Consider the following 24,074-nt stretch of genomic DNA (forward strand, 5'->3'; position numbering starts at 1 on the left):
GCCTTTATTCCGGCTTTCACAATCACCCGCATGGGAATTGTGAGAGGTGTTCCGTGTGAATGGGATGAAAAAGAAATTTTAGAAAACATTGAGCTTCCGCAGAATTGTGGAAGTCTTTTGAAAGTTCGGAGGTTAAACAGGAAAATCTTTGAAGGAGAGAATTCCAAGTTCATTCCAACTGAGACTGTAGTCTTAACCTTTGATGGGAAGATCTTACCTCCCAAGGTCTTTATATGCTACAACTCCCTACCTGTAGACCTTTATATTTACCCCACACTGCAATGTTTCAATTGCTGCCGTTTTGGTCACACCAAAATGCAATGCAGAGGCACTCCAAGGTGTTACAAATGTGGTGACAACCATTCAAGTATTAGTTGCAAGACTGAAAGGGATGATGCTGTGTGTATCTTATGCTCTGGTTCTCATTTTGCAACGGATAAAAAGTGCCCAGAGTATGCTAGGCAAAAAGCTATTAAAGAAACAATGGCTAAAAAGTCAATATCATATTCAGAAGCCAGTAAAGTCCATCCACCAATTTCTAAATCTTATGCAGACGTTGTTGCTTCTGCGTCATCGGCCCATTCTGGTCCGAATATTTCTTATTCCAGTCCCTATAATTTAACAAGCCCTACTAAGACTTCCACACAGTCATTTAGGAAAACAGTATTCATGAAACCCAAAGCTCGTCCTAAAAATGTAAGTAAGGGATATGATCAAAAAACGCATGCAGAGCTTATCCAAGATTACAGCAACATTCCTTCCTTTTCTAAAGGTTGTCTCAACAACTATAATGATTTGTCAGAAATAATAACAAAGGATCTCATCATTTCTATAATACAGTACCTTTCACAATCTGACATAATTAAAATACCGTCCAACGATGCCCCTTCTACAAAAAGTTTTTTAACTAATGGACAGTCAAGACCATCCTCAAAACCAGTCTCTGGTGATTCAATGGAATTGCCGGAGCATTAATAGTAAAAAAAGTGACCTAATTTTTTTATTAAATAATTACAAACCATTTGCCGTCTCTCTTCAAGAGACTTGGCTTCGTCCCGGATTCAATTTTAGAATTCAAGGACATATCTGTCTTAGAGAAGACAGAACAGATGGGTATGGTGGAGTTGCACTTATTCTTAGAGGAGGTGTGCCATTTGTTCACATACCCATCCCTAATCACAGTGATAAATTTTCTATTATTGCTGCTAGTGTAAATAATATTTGTATTGTAAATATATATATACCTCACCCTTCCACTGAAGTCTTTGACAATATTTGTAGCATTCTATCTTCCCTCCCGCGCCCTATTTTGGTCACGGGAGATTTCAATGCACAACATACTATGTGGGGAAGTTTTAAGTCTGATCATTATGGGGCTAGAATATTGGACATCTTAGATGATTATAATTTATGCCTTCTAAACACCGGTTGTCCTACTAGAAGGACACAGCCCCATGAGGGTATTAGTGCACCAGATCTTACCCTGTGCAGCCCTTCCCTTGCTCCTACATTAAACTGGTGGACTCTATCGTCTTCATACGGAAGCGATCACTTTCCAGTAATTGTATCATTTCCTCAAAAAATTAGAGAACAGACAAAGGCTCCTCCCCGTCTTAAATATAAACTTAAGGAAGCCAACTGGTCATTATTTAGAGATAAAGTTCAACAAAATTTAACAACCATACCTCCAGTAAATGACAGCAATAATCATTTTTGTGCTGAAGCTTTAACACAAGCCCTATTACAGGCTGCTGAGGAAGTTTTTCCAATTAAAAATAAAAGTGGCAATGGGTATATTCCATCACCACCTTGGTGGGACAGTGAGTGTTCTGCGGCTGTAGCGGAGAGAAAGAAATCTGAAAGGAATTACAGAGAAAATTCTACAACACAAAATTTTAATATTCTTAGTAATCTTATAACTAAAACACGTAAATTATTAAAGCAAAAAAAATTCAAAGGCTGGAAATCTTTTTGTGCCTCAATTTCACCAGACATTTCTCCATCGGAAGTTTGGCAAAATATTCGGAGATTCAGATCTGCCTTTAAACCTCCTAGATCTCATTTTATGGATAGCAGTACAGTTGATTTGTTTCTAGACAAATTAGCTCCACCATATGTGCCATTTATAGATAATATTTCTTTTCACTCACAGCCTTCTTTCCTCTCCCAGCACAGAAGTAGTGATTCACTCATTTCGTTTAGCCTTTCAGAACTCAAAGGGGTTCTTTCAAAACTTAGGGACTCAGCCCCAGGTTGTGATGGAATTCCATATTCTTTTCTTCAAAACCTAAATGACTCCAGCCTTTCTTATTTTCTCAGTTTAATTAATTCAATTTTAACATCAGGTAATATTCCTCCATCATGGAAAATCCACGAAGTTATCCTAATACATAAGCCTAACAAACCGATTAATGATCCATCATCATACAGACCAATTGCATTAGCTTCAGTAATATCCAAAATTTCTGAACATTTAGTTAAAAATAGGTTAGAATGGTTTATTGAGAGTAACGGGTTATTATCTCCAAACCAGTTTGGATTTAGGAAAGGCAGGGGTACTATGGATAGTCTCAGTATATTTATGACAGACTTAAGATTGGCATTTTCATACAACAAGCCTGTGATAGCAGCATTCTTAGATGTGTCTGCAGCCTATGATAATGTCAACCTTATAATTCTGAAACAAAAAATGATTAATTTGAATATCCCACAAATTTTTATAAGTTTCATAATAAATCTTCTCTCTGGTAGAATGCTTAAAGTAATGTCAGAAGATTCCTACCAATCCCGTATTGCCTGGAAAGGTTTACCACAGGGATCAGTTTTGAGTCCCTTACTTTACAATATATATTCTCATGATCTGGAAGCCTCCCTTAAGGGTAAAGTTAACTCACTCCAATATGCAGATGATTTACTCTTATATATCTCAGGTAATTCTATTGACAACATATCTGATACTATGACATATTCCCTTCAGTTGCTAAAAGTCTGGCTGGACAATAACTCTCTAAGCCTTTCAGTTCATAAAAGTATAATAGTCTTATTTTCACGTATGAGACTTCCTCCATCAGTAACTGTATTTTATAATAATATTAGAGTTCCTGTTAAAAGTGAAGCAACATTTCTTGGGGTAATTTTAGACTCGAAACTTACAGGAAGCTCTCATTGCAAATATATAAGTGCCAAATGTGAGAAGATCCTAAATATACTGCGTTGTCTCTCTGGAGTTTGGTGGGGAGCCCACCCTTTCTCTTTAAAGCTTCTATATAATGCACTAATAAGGAGTATTTTAGACTATGGAACATTTATACTTGAACCCTGTAGTGCAGTAGCTCTCCATAAGTTAAACATTATCCAATCTAAGGCTCTGAGAATAATTACTGGGGCTATGAGATCGAGCCCTATTAACGCTTTGCAGGTCGAATGTTCTGAAGCTCCCCTGCACCTCAGACGACAATTTCTTTGTGACAGGTTCCTGTTTAGGGCATTACAAGTCTATAATCATCCTCTTTATTCTAAGTTACGGTCTCTGTTGGAATGTATGAATTACCCGTACTGGGCTCATAAATCGCCGCCATGCCTTATTATTAGTCTCCAAAAATACTTAGCTCTTCAAGCTCCAATACACAGATCACAATTCCTTCCTATATTTTGTGTTAACTATGATGCATTAACATTAGATCCTACTATTTTGTTTGACTTCGGTATAAGTAAACAAGATCTTTCTGCAAATGCCAAATTTACTGATATTATTGACAGTGACAGCCAATGGAAACATTACCATTTAATTTTTTGTGATGCTTCCAAACCCGGTCCCGAGGAGTGTGTGGGAATTGGCGTTTTCCATCAACAGTTTGACATTGTACAGAAAATAAAATTACCTCCAGAGACTTCAGTATTTACTGGAGAATGCTTTGGTCTGCTGAGGTCTCTGGAGTACATTTTAATAATGAAGCTTAAAAAGTCAATAATTTTAACTGACGCTAAAAGTGTCCTCCAAGCGTTGAAAAGATTTCCTTTTAGCCGTAATATAAATAATCACCCAGTAATTATTGCATGTCGCGATTTATTATATCAATGCTTCATCAAAAAGTACACTGTATCTTTTGCTTGGATTCCGGGTCACTCAGGTATCTTTGGCAATACCAAGGCTGATAGGCTTGCCAAAGCTGCGGTCAATGACGGAGACCTGGTTCCATACAAAAATTTTTCTTGTGATTTAACTCTCCTTCCTAAATCCCAGTTAATAAAATCTTGGATAAACATTTGGCGTTCTTCAAGTCAGACGAAAGGACGGTATTACAACATGATTCAGGGGGATATACCTCCTAAACCATGGTTTTCTACTTTGACGCTTGGTAAAGATATTACTTCGACCCTTATACGTATGAGGCTGGGCCATGCATGCATACCCTTGCATTTGGCAAGGCTTAACCTTTTGCCTGACGACACATGTGAGTGTGGCAATGACGTTGGGGATTTTAACCATATATTTTTTGCCTGTAATAGACATGACCGTTCCGCTTTTATATCCTCGCTTTTATCCATAAATATTCCTTTTCCTACTTCTATTTCTGTCCTTTTATCTAATATAAATATTGATGTATATAAAATTTTAGCTAGTTTCATTTTTCATAACAATATAAAATTATAACCTATGTTTTATGTATATACGTACTTATAAAAAAATTTATCTGATCCTTTTCCAAATTCCGTACTAATTTCCTATCCAATAAACCTAATAATGCACTTCCTAACTTTTGTACATGGCTGACGCACAAACCGTGCAGGCCAAGAAAGGGGGAAAAAAAAAAAAAAAAAGCAGTGGTAAAAATAAAAGTAATTGTGGTTGGAAAATATACGAAAAATGTTTATGCATATTTGTTAATATTTTTTATTAATTATAATTCTAAGAAGATGGATGAACTTGCCAAGTTAGAACATTTGTCTCTCGTCTCCAAAGTTTGTACAGAACTGGACAATCATCTGGGTATTAATGATAAAGATTTAGGTAAGTTGGCCTGTAGTTGCTTTGCGTGTATTTTTAATCTTTTTTTCCGATATGTATTAACATTTTATTATCTTGTGTGTTTCAGCTGAATTTATTATTGATTTAGCGGATAAAAACACTAACTTTGATGATTTTAAAAAATCTTTAATAGAAAATGGAGCAGAGTTTTCAGATTCTTTTATGACGAACTTGTTGCGAATTATTCAGCATATGAAACCAGCAGCTACACAAAGTGAAAAAAAAGACACTACTAAGCCTTCTAACCCGTTAGCTGAGAAATTTCCAGGATTAGCCATTGCTAATGAAAAACCACATTTCTCTTCTGATGATGATAGTGATATTAATGAAAAGTCAAAGAAAAGAATCACAACAAAAGATATATTTAAAGATGAAAGTAAAAACCAGGTGGGAAAAGATGAAATAGTTGACCAAGCTATGGCTGAATTGGAAGCTTTAGCACCCTCTAATATTAAGAATAGTGAAATAAAAGTCTCATCATGTAAAGATTATAAGGATGATAAAATTGATATACCTAAAGTGAAAGAAGGACGAAGTCGTCGAAGTAGAAGTAGAGATATAAGTAAAGGACAAAGAAGTACAAGTAGAGGCCGGAGAAGTAGGAGTAGAGGTCGGAGAAGTAGGAGTAGAGGTCGGAGAAGTAGGAGTAGAGGTCGGAGAAGTACAAGTAGAGATAAGAGAAGTAGAAGTGGAGATATGAAGACATTTAGTAAGGCTGGAGATAGGAGAAGAAGATCAAGAAGCTATCATCGAGACAGATCTAGGAGTCGTCATCGGGACAGATCAAGAAGTCGTCATCGAGATAGATCAGGGGGTCGTCATCGGGACAGATCAAGAAGTCGTCATCAGGACAGATCAAGAAGCCGTCATCGAGACAGATCCAGAGATAGGTATAGGCGGTCTCGATCAAGAGTGAAAAGATCTCAGTCAAAAGAAAAAGAAAGGGATTTTAAAAGAGACAAAGATCATGGGAAAAGGTTTAGGAAGAAGAGTCCAGAACCTGAAATAAGTGATGATCCTGAGCCTGGTAAGGTAAGAATTATATTACAAGACTTTTCTATGCAACAAGTTGTTCCATCCATTTTTTTGAGGCTTAGTTACAGTTTGAACTAGTGAGAATATTTCACTTGTTTATTTTTCATAATTTATCAGGATCTGAAATGAAATAATTGCATTAAAGTAGGATAATAATGATTTTTTTGATAAGAATAATACTTATTTTAGATACATTAATGCTTTAACTCATTATCACAGATTTATAGTGGTCGAGTAGCAAACATAGTCCCCTTTGGTTGCTTTGTGCAAATGGAGGGCTTACGGAAGCGGTGGGAAGGTCTGGTGCATATATCCCAGTTGAGAGCCGAGGGGAGAGTGACAAATGTGTCTGATATTGTTTCAAGAGGAGACAAAGTCAAGGTAAAACACATAGGCAACATTAAATACCCCTAATAAAAAAATAATTGCCTAATAATATGTAATTAATTTTTTTGGTTTGGTTGGACCTTACCTGTGTAAACTAGTATTTTGCCATTATTTAAAGATTACTTAACTGGTAAAGTTTATACACTAATACTGCTGTGATTTTAATTATAGCCGAATATTGTTAGTTTGTATGTGTTTACAGGTTAAAGTATTATCAGTAACTGGACAAAAGGTATCACTAACAATGAAGGATGTCTGTCAAGATACTGGAAAAGATTTGAATCCAACATCACATGCTCACTTGGAGGTATAACTTACTATATATTGATTATATAATTATGTTTGGCAAAAATTTCAGATGTTACTACTTTCTTTGCTATTGATAATTGTCACATACTAAGCCTAAATAAAGAATATTTGTCCGATTTGCATTGGAAGTTACACAAGAGTGATAATACAAATCATCTAGGATTTTTCCATGTTATTTATTTATTTATTTAATTATAAGTAATCTAACAGCTTACTTAATACATATTATTATACAAAATACTAATACAATACAGAAAGCCAAAACAGATTGCATAGATTAACAAATTATGTATAAAGCAGAAAACAAGCAAACGCATTAAAAGGCAATTTTACATTTAAAAAAAAAACAAAAGGATAAAATTAAAAAACTGATGTTACTTTGATATCTTTAAGTATTAAATATTGTAATAATGTAATGTAATATATTAGTTAAATACTAATACATATATATAAAAATACTCTCTACACCCCTGCCATTGTGTCCAGGGAATTTTTCACTAAAATTTTGACTAATAAGATACAATATATTAATTACAATAAATTAATTAACAAATGACGTTGCCCCAGCTATATTGGTAATATTTTTTTAGTGTCTGGAGTTCAAGAGTAGGGAATTTTTATATGTAAATAGTACAAACAAGGCCTTTCCTGTAGTATATATGGTTTCATCTTTTATACCAAATTTAGTGATATTCTAGTCTGCACTATGTATGTTGAATGAATTTGATGGTATTGGATGAATCCTAAAACTATTGAACTCAACACTCTTTTATATAATTTTATAAGTATTGTTTAAATAACAAAAATATTACCTTTTAAGAGCTTACCCAAGTATGAACTAGTTGCAAAACAACACAATTTTTTCTAGAAATTTTTCTTTTGTCGTAGAACAGAGTTCACATAAAAAGAGAGACTATATAAGTTACAATCTAGCCTTTCAATAATTATGACTAATAATATAAAGTAATAGCTTAGTTTAATGTTCATTAAAAGTCTTAGTGTTCTATAATGTTTAGTTCGTGTGTCCGAGATTTAGAATAATAACAAATTAAATATTGTTTTTTTATATAATATATTTTATTTCGCACATTATATCCAACACAATAATTATTGCAGGATAAGGCTGGCCTCAATAACATTTTACCACAGATTTTGATTCTTGTAATAGGCGGAACGAGCTGGACGTAATCCAGATAGACCTCCACCTGCAGCAACGGTACTGGCAGGCCTCCAAGGTGGGCTCGATCCTGAAGAAGACTCCAGCAGGAAACGGGTCACCAGAATCTCCAGTCCCGAGAGGTGGGAGATAAAACAGGTGAAAACTTATAGTTTCAGTCAACACTATAGTCTAATAGATTTAATCAATCTATATTCTCTGTATTAATCACATAAATTTTTCCACAGATGATATCGTCGGGCGTAATTGACAAGAGTGAGCTACCTGACTTTGACGAAGAGACTGGTCTACTTCCAAAAGATGAAGACGGAGAAGCTGATATTGAAATTGAGCTTGTTGAGGATGAACCACCGTTTCTTCAAGGTCATGGAAGGGCATTACATGATTTGTCTCCGGTCAGAATAGTGAAGAACCCCGATGGCTCTTTGGCACAAGCTGCCATGATGCAGTCAGCTCTAGCTAAAGAGAGAAGAGAACAGAAAATGCTGCAAAGGTATGAAGTTTTTTTTAAATATGTTTTTTCAATGCTTAAAATTGGATTTGTTTTTGATCATTTTTTCTATAGTTATGTCGCTAAGCGAAAATCTTGAAGACAGTTTATTTTTATTTAGTACTAAAGTTAAAAATAAAGTTATCCTGGAAAAGCAAACAGTCTATGGTAGCATAGCAAAATGTTCCGTATGTTGGCTTGTACTAAAAAGGTTTAATGTAGGCTAAGTAAAAAAAATATATTAGTAGCAGTTTAATTATTATAGATGTTTCTATTTAATGTTTATTGATACTATTTCTTTTGTGTCATAAGGTTACGCACATTACATATGTAAAGTTCGATTTCCGCGAAATTAACTTATTCAAAGATCAATATCACAGATGGGGCTACCCCATATCTAATTGCGGGGTAATGGGACATTAAATAACTCCTTTTAACAATAATTCAGGGAGCAAGAAATGGAGAGTGTACCAACGGGTCTGAACAAGAACTGGATAGATCCACTTCCAGAGACTGATGGTTGGGCTCTCGCAGCAAACATGAGAGGAACGGGCATTACCACTCAGGATCTTCCCGAATGGAAGAAACATGTGATCGGAGGGAAGAAATCTTCATTTGGAAAGAAGACGAACCTCTCACTTTTGGAACAGAGGCAGTCGTTACCTATTTATAAGCTCAGGGATGAGTTGATAAAAGTAAGATTTGGGTTATTTATTTTTTGTGAGTTGCCTCATGATATATTATAATCTAACTTATACACTGATTTTTAATTCTGTGGAATTCTGCCAGCTATCATATTTTGGCATGGCAAACCTTTTCGGTCGGGAAGATTTTTTTATTCCAATACGAGACTGAACATCTGAGTCGATACATACATTTTATTTGTTAGTCAATGTATCCATTTCATTCATCCATACATTATCCAAAAGTAATTTAACGGCGAGTGATAATTACGTCCCTTTTCATGACAAACAGTAAAAAACTTTTACTAAACCCGGAATTAGTAGGCAGTGATGCCAGCTAAACAAAAAAAAGTAATCAAAGTTTATTCGATATATGTATTAATACTATAAGTAAAACAAAAAATACGTAGCATTTAATTTTTTATTACCCTTAAACGGGGTAACTTTTCCCATTGTCGTTGAATAACTTTTTTAGTAGCAACACTTATGAAATGTCAGAATTTTAAGCATTAAAAAATCTGTATATTTTACCAGTATAATTTACATTTTATATTATTTATTTCATAGTAATATTGATAAAAAAAACAGTAGCGCTGCATTTTTTTGGGTGGACTAGATCTCAGATTTTTGTATGATTCGTGATTCGGTCATTTATGTTTCTCAATAGGCAAGTACGATGATCAGTTCAGTTCCAGAGACGTTTCGACGATTTTTAGTAGTAAGGCATGCCGGTTTTCCAATTTCCAAAATTAAAAAAAAATCCCATTAGAATACTATTATATACACTCAATAAAATAGGTTATATTTTAAACAATCGCAATCCGTATCGGTAATAAAAACTTCCGTGTCAGTCTGGTTTTAGATAGATCGAGAACAACGGCTGGTATTGGATGTAATAGCTCTGTCTCTTTCTTGTCTTTCCCGAGGCCAATAAAGTGGGCATTCTCTGTCTACCCACTCGACTTTAAAATCGAGATTGTATGCACCATACGGGCTATTTCTACATCATAAATGAGTTCACAACAGAAGCGTAATGATACATAACTCTTAAAAAATTGTATTTCTTCGTAACAGGCAATATCAGATAATCAGATCCTCATAGTTATTGGGGAGACTGGATCGGGTAAAACGACCCAAATAACCCAGTACGTTGCTGAGTGTGGGTTAACCGCCCGTGGGCGGGTGGCCTGCACCCAACCCAGACGTGTGGCCGCGATGTCTGTGGCCAAGAGAGTCGCTGAGGAGTTCGGATGCCGGCTTGGACAGGAAGTGGGTTACACTATTCGTTTCGAAGACTGTACGTCGCCGGAAACTGTTATTAAGTAAGTGATGGTTTATAATTGTCTATTACCTAACCTAAAAATATAGTTGAAACAATATAAAAAAATTATTTTGTGTGACAACTGACAGGTTCTTTGAGATTTTGTTTGGGTCGCTTTTAGTTTTCAGAGTATGAAATTTGAATTTTAAAACTTGAGTATTTATAACGACTGTCAACAGAATTTACTAGTTCGGATCGCCTGAGCTGATGGCTTAGTGCGACTCATATTTGAAGTCTAAAGTTCGATCTCCGGCTGTGCTCCAATGAGATAGATTTAGGTTCAGATATCAATTATAAAAAATATATAAGCTTTAGAAGTTATACTTCTTTCGCGTAACAAGATAAAAATCTTTCGCCTATTCTACATTTGTAGACAAAAACGACACTAACAATAGAAACAATTTACGCTCATATTTTTTCTCTAACAGACCAAAAGAAGTATAACTTCAAAAAAACTAAAATTTTGACTATAGCTAACTCCAAGGTGTCGCTCATCATTTTTCCCCAACGCGCCAAAAGAAGTATAAAAAAATCAATTCTATTGGGGCAACATCCCCTTATGGCGCTCTCGATAACGAAAATACATGGTATTGTGGAAATATTAAATGTAAACTTTCAGATACATGACAGACGGTATGTTACTCCGAGAATGTCTCATGGATTTGGATCTCAAAACCTACTCCGTTATCATGTTGGACGAAGCCCACGAGCGCACGATTCATACGGACGTCCTTTTCGGTCTATTGAAACAAGCTGTCCAAAAGAGACCAGAACTGAAACTCATTGTCACTTCGGCCACATTGGATGCTGTCAAGTTTTCACAATATTTCTTTGCCGCCCCCATCTTCACAATTCCTGGAAGGACCTTTCCCGTAGAAGTTCTGTATACGAAGGAGCCGGAGACGGATTACCTGGATGCATCTCTAATCACAGTGATGCAGATACATTTGAGGGAACCTCCAGGGGATATCCTTCTCTTCTTAACGGGTCAGGAAGAGATCGACACGGCCTGCGAGATCCTCTACGAAAGGATGAAGTCTTTGGGACCGGATGTGCCCGAATTGATAATTTTGCCAGTTTATTCTGCCCTACCCTCGGAAATGCAGACAAGGATCTTTGAGCCTGCACCACCGGGGTCAAGGAAAGTGGTGATAGCTACGAACATAGCGGAAACCTCGCTGACCATTGATGGGATATATTATGTGGTGGATCCAGGGTTTGTGAAGCAGAAGGTGTATAATTCGAAGACCGGTATGGACTCGCTTGTCGTTACCCCGATTTCACAGGTTTGTTTATTTTTGTGTTATTATTATCGTCTCCCCAAGGGGATACCACTAGGGTTGGCACTTTTGTATCAAGGTATCATAGTATCATATATGTAAAAAATTAAATAATTAATGTTGAGAACCAAATAAGCTTACGTAATACTTGAACTAAATTAGTATCTCGACTAAAGAATTGCACATCGTTACATTTTTTAATTTATACATCAAATCAGCGCCAAATAAATTCTGTTTAACATATAAACGGTGGTAGCCCTTATACTGTAGGATTGTCTGCCTCCTTATCTGATAAAATAATCTTTTTTAATAATTTAGGCAGCAGCAAAACAAAGGGCCGGTCGCGCTGGAAGAACAGGTCCCGGGAAATGTTACCGGCTCTACACTGAGAGGGCTTACAGAGATGAGATGCTGCCGACGCCCGTGCCGGAGATACAGAGGACGAATCTTGCAACCACAGTAAGTAGGAACTATATTTTTAAAGATTGTATTTACAGTGTAAACTCTTTATAGCGTTATCCTTTATAACAATAAACACACTATAACGTTGGAGTGAGCCCAAGTTGGTTGGTTTGCGTTAAAACTCACCTTTTGAAACACTCTTTATAGCGATACGCCATTCTCTATTACGAAGAAATGTGTTCATATTTGTAGACAGTAAATATTTATTATCGGTATTATTGTTTATTTCATCAGGTGTGTTATCAGGTAACAAAAGACTTTGAAGCTCCGAAACATCCGAGGTCGGTCTAGCTTTTGTTATCCTTAATTGCCTTGTACACGTGCAGTATGACGCATTGTTTTCTCGGAAGTGATGTCTTTGACCAAGCATACTGGGTACCTATCGTATTATCAGTCGATTGAAGAGGGAGAAAAGAAAAGTGACGTTGGAAGGCGTTTTGAACTATATGTGTAAACAATAATTTATATGTATAAGCATTTATTATCTAAGACATACATACAATTAAAAATTCTTATTAATTTGGTTTTTTTTTTGTTAACTCCATATAACGATTACTCTCTATAACCACAAAAAATGCTCAGTCCCTCGAGTTTCGTTATAAAGAGTTTACACTGTATTTTATTTGTGGTGGTTACAGATACCTAATATAGCTAATTACAGATACCGGCAAACATCTTGTACAAGTGTCCTTGCCTTAAAAGCGATTTGTAGGTATCACTGGGAGGGGCGAGGGGGGCCTGATTGGTAAATCAGTTGACGTTTGTGTCCCGCGCTGCGATGTGATGCGCAAACTTTCCCCCACTCTCTTGTTTAATGCTCAAGAAGTTTGCCGGTATCTGTAATTAGCTATAATTACACTTTTTTGTACTAGTGGTTCTAGAGCAAATTTATTTAGTCATTATTCATTTTATAGTTTTTAATATAATGTCGGACGTTTAAATAAATAAAAGAGACACCGATAGCACTACAACCTTAAAGAAAAACGCTTTTTTACGGATTATAGTTATGTATTATTGTATTGAAAATGGAGGACACCGTGAGCAATTTCTGCAACAACCCTACATCTTTTAGTCGATACCAACTCCGGGGAAATAAATACAGATAACACAACATTTTCTGCAGCTGTAATACTTTTTGACATTTAACACCTTTGTCTTCAGTCACCGTGACCACGCACGCTGTAAAGCACGCGAAACGTCGGTTTAAATTTAAAATTATGTCTAAATAATTATAAGTTTAAATACAATAATACATAACTATAATCCGTAAAAAAGTGTTTTTCTTTAAATGTGTAAAAGTTATGTTAATAAAAGACAATACTATGCACTACAACCTTTTTAGATTTAGGCGTCAGATTTATGTATCTGTTATATGAGCATTTGCCAATCTAATAGGCAAGTAGGTAATCAGTCACCTGTGCTTGCCGTGACACATACCGTCGACTTTTGTGTCTCAGGCTAGCAAAAAAAAATCCGTTGGTGCACAGCCGGGGATCGAACCTACGACCTCAAAGATGAAACTCGCACGCTGAAGCCCCTAGATCATCACACTGGTCTGTTTTTAGTAGTTATTCATTTTAATATAATATTTTTTACAGGTGCTGCAATTGAAAACTATGGGTATAAACGACCTCCTACATTTCGACTTCATGGACGCACCCCCAGTTGAGTCTCTCATTATGGCCTTGGAACAATTGCATTCGCTGTCTGCACTCGACTCGGAAGGACTTTTGACGAGATTGGGAAGACGGGTATGTTTCCCCCCCCCCCTTTTTTTTTAAATTATTAATTTAGGTAACTTAATGTAAACTTATGAAAGTAAAAAACGTCTAACTTCGCCCCCCTATGTAACATACATAATTTTTAATATAAAAAAATAATTTTCACTTAAGGAACTTGAATAATACGAAGGCAGTTTTAAAATATATGTTGTAAAGCCGAAATACGAATTCCAAAAATTTTAATAAGTTTTGGAATAACCCCCTTAACAATCACATTGCCCCCTTACACTGAGGTCTTACAATTGTTGTAGCGATATTTTTATAAAGGTATTTTTTTAAATATATATTTAAATTGAAACAAGCATTTAAATTTTGTTTATAGGTACTTTGTTTGTCAAGTTCACTGAATTTTGTTTAAAGTTTATTGTATTGGTCAGAATTTTTTGGAATGTTTTGATGAAGCCTTTATTTCTTATCCATTTATAAAAGAAACACTACTACATACATTGTTCTGTCTATTTTTTGTATGAGCAAGTGATCAGCCGTTTGTGACCGATACACTCCATCGATATTTGATTCTTATAATCTTCTTAATTACATACACACATTGATACAAAATTCCAAAAAACGGTTGCTTATCCACTAGGCATACAGAAGCACATGTATAATCTGATAAATGTTGATTCCAGATGGCTGAATTTCCTCTAGAGCCAAATTTATCAAAGATCTTGATTATGTCAGTAGCACTACAATGCTCCGATGAAATTCTTACAATTGTCTCAATGTTGAGCGTTCAAAATGTCTTCTATCGACCCAAAGATAAGCAAGCTCTCGCTGACCAGAAAAAAGCGAAATTTAACCAAGCCGAGGGAGATCACTTAACCCTGTTAGCGGTGTACAATAGTTGGAAAAATAATAAATTCTCAAATGCATGGTGTTATGAGAATTTCGTCCAAATAAGGACTTTGAAGCGAGCCCAAGATGTAAGGAAACAGCTTTTGGGAATTATGGACAGGTACATTTTATTTATCTTGTTCATTTTAATTTGCTGTTTTTTTTTAAATTTTTTATTGCCCTTATTTTGCTTTTTTTTTTAAATTATTTCCCTTGTTTTAATTTTATTTAAATATAAATCTTTTCTATGCTTACTTACCAAATATAATTAAACAAACAACTTATACCCTTTCCAGACACAAGTTAGATGTGGTATCGGCTGGAAAGAACACAGTCCGTGTGCAGAAGACAATATGTTCTGGTTTCTTCCGGAATGCCGCTAAAAAGGACCCTCAGGAAGGCTACAGGACCCTGGTGGATAGTCAGGTGGTCTACATTCACCCTTCTAGTGCCCTATTTAATAGGCAACCTGAGTGGTAAGCAATACGGATTTATTTATGTATTGTGTGTGTAAATTATGATTTAGAACAAAATGAATAAATCAGTTTTGTGACTATTTTGGTTGTTTAAGAAGTCATCTCTTATCAATACATATGGACGGGGTTTTCTTTTAGTTTATTGCAAATCTATAATTTTATGTAATAATAGTAATGGGCCCACTCACATGTACTCACAAGTACATACCCTCACTTTCACACCAGAACACAACATATGTGTCATTCTTTTTCTTTTCTTTATTTGTTGTTATTTTGTATTAGGCAGGTATTATGTATTTCATCTTTAGCTATATGTTTAGTGTAATTAATTTTTTTTTGTATATAATTTATTATGAAATAAAAATTTATTTCATTGTAATTATCACTTATTTTTCAGGGTTATCTACCATGAACTAGTGCAGACAACCAAGGAGTACATGCGAGAAGTCACCACTATTGACCCCAAATGGCTGGTTGAGTTTGCTCCAGCATTCTTCAAATTCTCAGACCCGACGAAGCTGTCTAAATTTAAGAAAAACCAGAGATTGGAGCCGTTGTACAATAAGTACGAAGAACCAAACGCTTGGAGAATATCCAGGGTGCGGAGGCGAAGAAATTAAATCTTTTAAAACAAATAAATATGCAATTGTAATATTCGTTTTATTCCATGTTTATAGTGATATCTGAAAGATTTAATTTCCATTATTAATTAATTCATAATGTGTATGCAAGACCTTAATACAGATGTTTAATTACGGCTGCAGCTAAAGATTCAATGAATTGTGAATTACAGTAGAGAGATTGAAGTTTATTAGTGAAATCACGCGAATACAATGCTTTAGTCAGGAGTTATTTGGAGTGGCCTCATAAAGTTATAAATGGTCTCATGGCGAGTACAAAGTAAATGTTCATTATCAGTTTTATAATTAGTGTAATACTATTTTCTGATACACTACTAAGTACTTTGACACATATTTTCTGCAACTAAAATTAGTATAGTCCTGGGTCTTTTAATTGGAAACGTTCACACTTTGAAATTTAACGTGGTTTCAGAATGATACTGACTGAATAATTTTTGTTCCAACCACGGAGATGAAAAGCTTAATTCAACTCTTACTACATTCTTGTTTGCTATAAATATATACCAAATATATTATAATATATATACCAAAATTTGTCTCGTACATATATATATATAGTATGTAGCAGCTGTGTGTGGTAGTAGCATTTTATGCAACAGCCTGTATTATCTGTTTAATATTAAGGTACTATAATTTGACGGAGAAATGAAATGTCAGTGACATTTAATTATTTACAAGTTTGAGGTTATTGTTATTCAATATTTTCAAAAAGACTGAGTTATTGAACAAGGTTGAGAGTTTAATATGTAATTAAGATAGGCGAAACAAACGAAATTCCTGTCAAAGACCTACTGTAAATAAATTGTCATGGATTTTCTTTCGGAAGTAATAGGCGAAGCTGTAATCTTAAGTGTTGACTCTTTAATATTGGGGTTTTGTGTTAAACAGCTGAGCAAATGTAAACACATACTAAATGCCCTTCAGGTAAGCACATATTATAATTACTAACTTTATTCAAACTACACAACAAAGTAATAAAATGACCCAGTTATATTTTCATTCAGTAATGCACTAGCATTTATAAATAAAATGTTTTTAATAAAATAAAAACTTCCTTTCAGACAGCCCCAGTTCTCGATATTGATAATAGTCTTAATAAAGAGATAAACAAGTACCCCAATTATGTTATACCATATGTTGTAGTACGAGGTCTAGTTAAGCCTCTTGGAAATCCTATCACAAGTAATTACAATCAGTCAGTTACTGGAGTTATTCAAAGGTAAAATGATACACAATACTATCAATTTATTTGGAAATGTAGTTATCTATATATGTATAATAAAAATAATCATAATATATGCATAAGCTGTTCTTTTACCTCTAAATCCAATTTACAATCATACAATTGTCACATGATATTTTATAATTTTTTTTATATTTACAGGTTAATAATAAAAGAACATGTCATTGCTAGAACATCTGCCGGTTTCTGGTCTGACCAGACTCGCACAATTCATGAGTTTTGCAATTCAACACCATTTGTTCTTACTAATGGAAAGTACAGCATTGAAGTTGTAGATGCTTTGTCTGCTGAACTTTTGGGTGGGTATTTATTCACCGATATAAGTTGGACCTTTATTGTGTATGTAATGCTTAGAATTGAAGGACCAATTAACTTAGGTATTTTGTTTCAGATTTGGATGTTATTTCTGACAAATTTGAGCCTATGTCTCCTGGAGTAATTGATCATGTTTGGGGCTTTTTCTCTGGTGTCAGGCAAAGAGGCTTACAGACTATGGAAGAGATGTTACGAGATGGATCATACATCACAGCTGTTGGTGAACTTAGTAGAACCAGTTCAGGCCTAAAAATTCAACCACCAAAAGATGGATTACCTCTGTATTTGACAACATCAACAAAATCTAGTCTTTTAAACAGATTAGCAAGTTCTAGAGACTTCTTAAGGTAGTTAACTTTTTATATGAATCTAGCTAAATGATTGCTATTGATAATTCAATAATAGATATTAGATAAATGTTCCACTTTACTCACATCTTTAAACAAGTTCTTTAAGAACTTTGTCCTATTTTTGTAAATTAAATGCATATTATTGTATTTATTTATTTAGAAATTAATATTTAACACTATAATCTGTATATCGCATTCACACAGGGTCTTACTGGTGTTATTTGGCTCTGTAGCAGCCATTGCCTCCGGACGCATTGCATACAAGTATATTAAGAGAAGACGACGACGCCAAGCTGACGAAAATTTAAAGAAACAACTGGCGGCTGGCCGAAGAGAACGACGTGCACAAAATAGAGATAAGGATCTTAGTGAAGTGCAGCTTTGTGTTGTCTGCAGTGATAATCCTAAAGAGGTAATAAAAATAGATAATTTTATTTCTTAATGTGGGTAGCAAACAAGCTTATATAAAAATTGTAAAACTGTGTGGATAAGTAAAATAAATCTAACGTTTTTTTATAATAATAAAATATTATAATAAAAAAAGTAATAAATTTTTACATTTTTAAGATTTACTTTTACGTTTTTTAATCACATTACATTACATTACAGATAATACTTTTGCCATGTGGTCACGTCTGCCTATGCGAAGACTGTTCCGAGAATATTCGCGACAATTGTCCAATTTGTCGTGAGAGAATCCACTCCCGCGCACCCGCATTCATAACATAAATGCTTAATGGTAGGTTAATACATACTGAAGTGTTGTTTTGGGTCATATGGACCAAATTAATTTTGGAAAATTGATAAGTAATCAAAACATAACACAGATTTTTATCAAAATTATTGTTTTAACAAATAGTTAGTTGATAATAAAACTTTGTGGCAAAGAAATGTTATGGTGATCATAAATCCTATATTTTTAACCACTACTGTAAATATGTATAGAAAATTGTCAAAACCTTAAAGTCAAAACTTAATATTTATTTTGGTTATAGAAATATGATCAACATTGTATAATGACTTTTTTCTACAAAATGTTACTACAATGTTAGGGTGGCTAATAAACTAAATAGATTCAGTAAAATTATATTTCATCCAAGTGAATATTATCTTAAATAATTTATTTTATATTCATTGAAAAAGGTGATCTGATAGCTATCTATAGTGCAATTATTATTAGCTTATCAAAACAAATTTGATATTCCTTAGAATTATGTTTAACAGGCATGAAATATTTGAAATAAATAAAATATATTTTATAAAATAAAGTTTAATTTATATGTACACAATATATACTCTTGTTTTCATATATACACAATTCTGATATCAAAAAGCTATGCTAAATCCATCAATTCCACCGCAGGCTCCTGCACAGGTATTTTCTTCTATTTCACAATTCCCACTTTTAGTTATATCTTGATTTAAACATTGTCCTTGATTGTCATCAATTAAGCCATATTCCTCTAATAATTTGTTAATTTTTGGATTTTCAGGTAAATTTAATTCGGGTGTGCATTTACAATTATCATTACATTCATCAATTATATTACCATTAGATTTATTATTACACTTGGACTTGCATACTTTACCCTTAGATACACAGTTATTTTTCTTAAACATATAGTTTAATTTGTCTATTTCAGCTTTTTGGTTTGCATTATATTCCTCTAACATTTTCTTTGCCTTTGAACTTTTGCCAATACCAAGTTTTGGTAAGCCTTTATTTAAGCCTTCTAGAAGTACACATGCCTTACAAACCTCTTGTGAAGATACAAACTTACATCTTGAACACACTCGTAAAGTTGGCAGAGATACTTCTTCTTTTACAGATAGTGTTTCACCTGGAATAACAAAAAAATATTTATATTTAAAGAATTTTAATAATAATTAATTTAAAAATACATTGTATATCTTAGTGTTATTCCTCAATAAATACAAACCATATTAGTTACATTAACTATTCACATGAATTTATGACATTTTCTTTCATCATCATAGTACCTTATATAAGTTAAGGTCTTATGACTATAGCAGTACTTAATAATATTTGAATGGCCGCTTGACACATGGAGATTTGTAATAAACATTAAAAACTTGTCATTATTTTCATTAAAGAGTTTTAGAAAGTTTAGAACTTTAGAACTAAATTTGTTTATATTTATTATTCTTTTAAACAATCAAAAACTCAATTCTTCTTACATGGGAATGCTCTTTCCAAAATTACCTGAATATATGATATCCATAATACATGAAGGTCTGATCTTTTCTAAATCCTTAAGCAGTGCTCTTGCATGACCTCTATAGGCATTTGGTGCAAAAACACATTCTGTTGAGAAGTATACTAGCTTCTTGTAATGTGCATACATAACAATTTCCTTTTCATATGTGTATTTTAAAGGTTTCACTCTTGGTATTGTGCCCTCGCTGCCCTGAAAATTGAGAAATATAACCAGTATGTTCTATCTAGTAATTTTTTTATTTCCATTTTTGATTGTATTAGCCACATCCTTCCCAACAGACTATGAAAGTTATAGGGTTAAGATTGCACATGTCTACCTGCACACACCATTAAAGATAGAACTATGTATTAACAAAATTTGTAGAACTCATACAAATTTTGTTAATAGAAAAGTGGAATGCAATAGTACAATATTTGATTTAATAATAAAATAATTTAAAAACAAAGACAAAAAATAATAAAAAAAGAATTTATGCTTACAGTTGTAATAGCAGTGCATCTTTTCAGCCTAGCTATATCTCCTCTCAATACATTCATAAGTACTGTCTCAGCTATGTCATCAGCATTATGACCAGTGGCTATACACTTTACATTAAGCAATGCTGCTCCCCTATCTAAAGCCTGCCTTCGAAATACTCCACAAAATGTACAATTGTTCTTTCTACCAATTTGGGCGACTATCTCATCCATAGTCCATCCATACAAATCCTTGTATGATAATATTTTTAAATTCATTTCATAGTCATCTCTATTTCTTTTAACAGTTTCAAGACTATCATCTCTGTATCCAGTTATACCTTCATCTATAGACAGTAACATGAGGTCAAGGCCATAATTGTATCTATTATTTAAAGTCTTTAAGACATGAGCAAGCACTGTAGAATCTTTTCCACCAGAGGCCGCAACTGCCACTGAGTCACATGGTTTAAATAATTCCCCTTTTGTGATTGTGAAATGTATTTCTGTTTCAAAGGCCCAGAAGAAACACTCCTTGCATAGCGCATCTCCAGTTTTAGGCCGCTATAGTATAAAACAAAATTAAATCAAATGTACATAATATCTTTCAATGTCTAAAAACTTTGGATGAATTGAGATTAGGTTACCTTTAACATAGCATTTTTCCCACATCCTGTTTTACAAGGCACCGCCGGCATTGTTAACAGGTTATGAAAATTAATATTATTTTAAAAATAAATAATTTATTTCATGTAATTTCTTTTTATTACAAATGATATTAATTTATCCCTATGGGAATGTCAATACACATGTATTTATTCACATTTTAACAATTGACAGTTTAATCCACAGTTCAAAGCAATAACTAGTATATTAGATATCTGTGGTTCAATCACAGAAAACCTTGTTTTTGTAGACAAATGCATAATTCAAGTGTAGTGCATTACGGAAAAGTTGGACTTCTCTAGTTCCGGAACCCAGTTAGGTCGCTGCAGCAGGTTTAAGGATTCCTGGTTCTTCATTCTTGTTGGACTTTGGAAAGCGACATTTGTGTTCTGAAATCTATTAATAATAATTATGAGGATTAATATTATATTATGACAGTCACATATTCTGTGGTGAGTATGGTTTTTGTGTTGTCTGTTTACTGTTATGTGTTAACTATTTATACTGTGTCCACTCCAAACCAAAACAATAAATACAAAACATTATTTTTTAAACAATGGATGGAGTTAATTAATCTATTAAAAGAGTATTTAATGTACGTTAAGTGAATAAATAATCGGCGTTTAATTTGGGATTTCCATTTTCTTCGTCAATAGTAAACATGGCAGATTCTACAGAATATTCATCGTTATTTGCACTCGTGGACAGCCATTTATCCAAAACGAGCATTAGTTCTGATAAATCCCCTAAAAATACATTTATTCTTCCATCACTTGGAAATGTTCCAAACTGTAGTACATCAGAAGGACAGATTAAGACTCCCTTAGCACCAAGATTTCCTGCATCACCTTTTACTGTTGGAGTAAGTGAAAGTCCCATAAAAAATATTTTAGCTCAACAGGTAGCAAATATGCTGAAAACTAAAGAGCGAAAACAACAAGAAGATAGAGATCAAAAACTAGTTAAAGACATGCAACAATTTAACCTCATAGATAATAGTGATTATGTTATTGATTTAATGAAAGCAGTGAAAACTCCTTATAAGTTTGAAAGGCAAGAAGTAAGAGACGAGGAAGTGCTTAGTAGTAGTAGTTCCTTTGAATCACTTTTTGAGCTGAAATTGACTGATACTGTTGAAGTTTCAAAAATGTCAGACATATCTGAGGTCCCTTTGCCTTGTTTATCTGATATTTCATATATATTAAGTAAAAAAGTTTCTGAAGGCAAACCTTCAACATTCGGAAAAGTTTTGACATCACGATTAAGGCCTGTAGCAGCTCCATACTTACATGAACATACTAATAGCAGTATTAAGGTATTTGATTTCTCAACTGCTTCACCTTGTGACATACATAAACAAAGATTACGAAAGCCTACTATGTCTAGTACCTACACATCTATCATTGAATTATAGATATTCAAACATTAAACTTATCATTCTCTTTCATATATTACCCATTTAGGTGTATTTTTCTCTAGATCTAGATGTTTTTAGGTTTAAAATCTAAAAGTTTTTTCTTCTACACACACATGTTGTGTATTCACCAAAATTAAGAGACTTGTTACAAAATCATAGTTTTAGGACTGAGGTTTACTAGAATTAATTATCAGACCAACATCAGTCTTTAGGACTAAATATATACCTCTATACACTACTGAACAACAACAATTTTTATTTAGTTATTAGGTTTGAATAACTTGTTTTTTTTTATTATTTAATTAGTTATGTCTTTATTAATAAAAAAAATGAAATTTATAATATAAATTTTGTATTATCATTGATATGTATTTTATATATAAATTAAATAAATTACGACTGGATTTTATTTTAATTTGACAATCTACTTTAATCAACTGACTTTACCTTGTTTGTAAAGGAAACAAGTAGGGTTGGATTTTATATTCAATACCTTGAATTTGATTATACTGAGTATGTAGGAGTCTCGGGGGACCTTGATTCGAAAACCTCTGTGAGATTTGGAGTAATTTATGCTGCTTGAGTTGTAATTTAAGCTAATTAATTTTTTTTTTTCGATGTTTTGTGCAATATTAGAAATTTGTAAACAATCCGCCAGAACAGTGTGTTAGTGTTACAGTGCAGATTATTCGTTAAAAAGCCGTTACTTTTTACATTTCTGTTGTTTTCTCGTCAATGTGCGTGCTTTTATTTGTTTTTTTTTAAACTTGGTGAATTTTGCTTGGTAAACGACCGGCTTATGTGGATGACTTTGAGGACGATGGGCCCAGTTAATGTTAGGTATTATATGTATGTTTTGGTTTATTTTTATTTTTCTACTGATATAACTGTTTCTAGTACTTGAAATTGGTTGGGGGTGATAAGTATACCCTCCCCCGACCTCAAAATCGAGGTATTGAATTGTAAACCTTAACCATTATATAAGCAATTATTTCTCAATGCTTATTATAATTATTTCCATGTATACTGATTTGAGGAGATAAGTTCTTGTTGAATATTTCAATAGTTGTTTTTGCAAATAACTGGCATTCCGCAGCCCATCCCAGCTTCACACAGGTGGATATTTATTTTTTAAACATTTTGGCATAGACATAGTAAATGCGGATATACCTTAATAACAATAGTGTATTCCTTGCTTCCTTCGTGTATGGGTCATGGGACTTGTCACTTGATGAACAAAACAGAATAAATTACATCTACGGGTAATTTTAAAAAACATTTCACTGAAGTTTAGAATCTATGTCTGTAGATTTTTTGGGCAATTTAAATAGCCTATATTATTCAGTTATTATTTTGCATTAAAATGTTGAAAGAATATTAAAATCGATCCAGTACTTTGTCAGCCATTTCGTTCCAAACATACTTAAATACAAATCGTTCCTCTTTTTAATATTGCTATAGAAGTACATATTATAGGTTTAGG

General features: G+C 33.6%; 4 protein-coding genes across 4 annotated transcripts; 3 read left to right on the forward strand and 1 right to left on the reverse strand.

Annotated features, from left to right (window-relative positions):
* Positions 1 to 4,810: 4,810 nt before the first annotated feature.
* On the forward strand, positions 4,811 to 15,916 carry LOC111002142 (ATP-dependent RNA helicase DHX8). The gene is made up of 14 exons (XM_022272256.2): positions 4,811 to 5,011; positions 5,097 to 6,061; positions 6,284 to 6,445; positions 6,654 to 6,758; positions 7,929 to 8,075; positions 8,165 to 8,430; positions 8,876 to 9,122; positions 10,185 to 10,432; positions 11,051 to 11,717; positions 12,030 to 12,170; positions 13,772 to 13,924; positions 14,584 to 14,909; positions 15,085 to 15,264; positions 15,662 to 15,916. Exons 1-14 carry the CDS (start codon positions 4,918 to 4,920, stop codon positions 15,882 to 15,884), a joined length of 3,924 nt encoding a protein of 1,307 aa, XP_022127948.2. The 5' UTR covers positions 4,811 to 4,917; the 3' UTR covers positions 15,885 to 15,916.
* Positions 15,917 to 16,580: 664 nt separating this feature from the next.
* On the forward strand, positions 16,581 to 18,930 carry LOC111002147 (mitochondrial E3 ubiquitin protein ligase 1). Its single transcript, XM_022272261.2, has 6 exons — positions 16,581 to 16,829; positions 16,967 to 17,124; positions 17,290 to 17,447; positions 17,540 to 17,810; positions 18,018 to 18,225; positions 18,423 to 18,930. Exons 1-6 carry the CDS (start codon positions 16,713 to 16,715, stop codon positions 18,540 to 18,542), a joined length of 1,032 nt encoding a protein of 343 aa, XP_022127953.2. The 5' UTR covers positions 16,581 to 16,712; the 3' UTR covers positions 18,543 to 18,930.
* A 137-nt stretch (positions 18,931 to 19,067) lies between these two features.
* LOC111002146 (cytoplasmic tRNA 2-thiolation protein 1) lies at positions 19,068 to 23,833 on the reverse strand. Its single transcript, XM_022272260.2, has 5 exons — positions 23,762 to 23,833; positions 21,156 to 21,570; positions 20,533 to 21,072; positions 20,038 to 20,242; positions 19,068 to 19,654 (listed from the first exon to the last, which is right to left on the reverse strand). Exons 2-5 carry the CDS (start codon positions 21,204 to 21,206, stop codon positions 19,140 to 19,142), a joined length of 1,311 nt encoding a protein of 436 aa, XP_022127952.2. The 5' UTR covers positions 21,207 to 21,570; positions 23,762 to 23,833; the 3' UTR covers positions 19,068 to 19,139.
* Positions 21,662 to 22,879, forward strand: LOC111002144. Its single transcript, XM_022272258.2, has one exon. It carries the CDS (start codon positions 21,836 to 21,838, stop codon positions 22,586 to 22,588), a length of 753 nt encoding a protein of 250 aa, XP_022127950.2. The 5' UTR covers positions 21,662 to 21,835; the 3' UTR covers positions 22,589 to 22,879.
* Positions 23,834 to 24,074: the final 241 nt, after the last annotated feature.

The sequence above is a fragment of the Pieris rapae genome, chromosome 8, assembly GCF_905147795.1.
Source record: "Pieris rapae chromosome 8, ilPieRapa1.1, whole genome shotgun sequence".
Classification (NCBI taxonomy): Eukaryota; Metazoa; Arthropoda; class Insecta; order Lepidoptera; family Pieridae; genus Pieris; species Pieris rapae.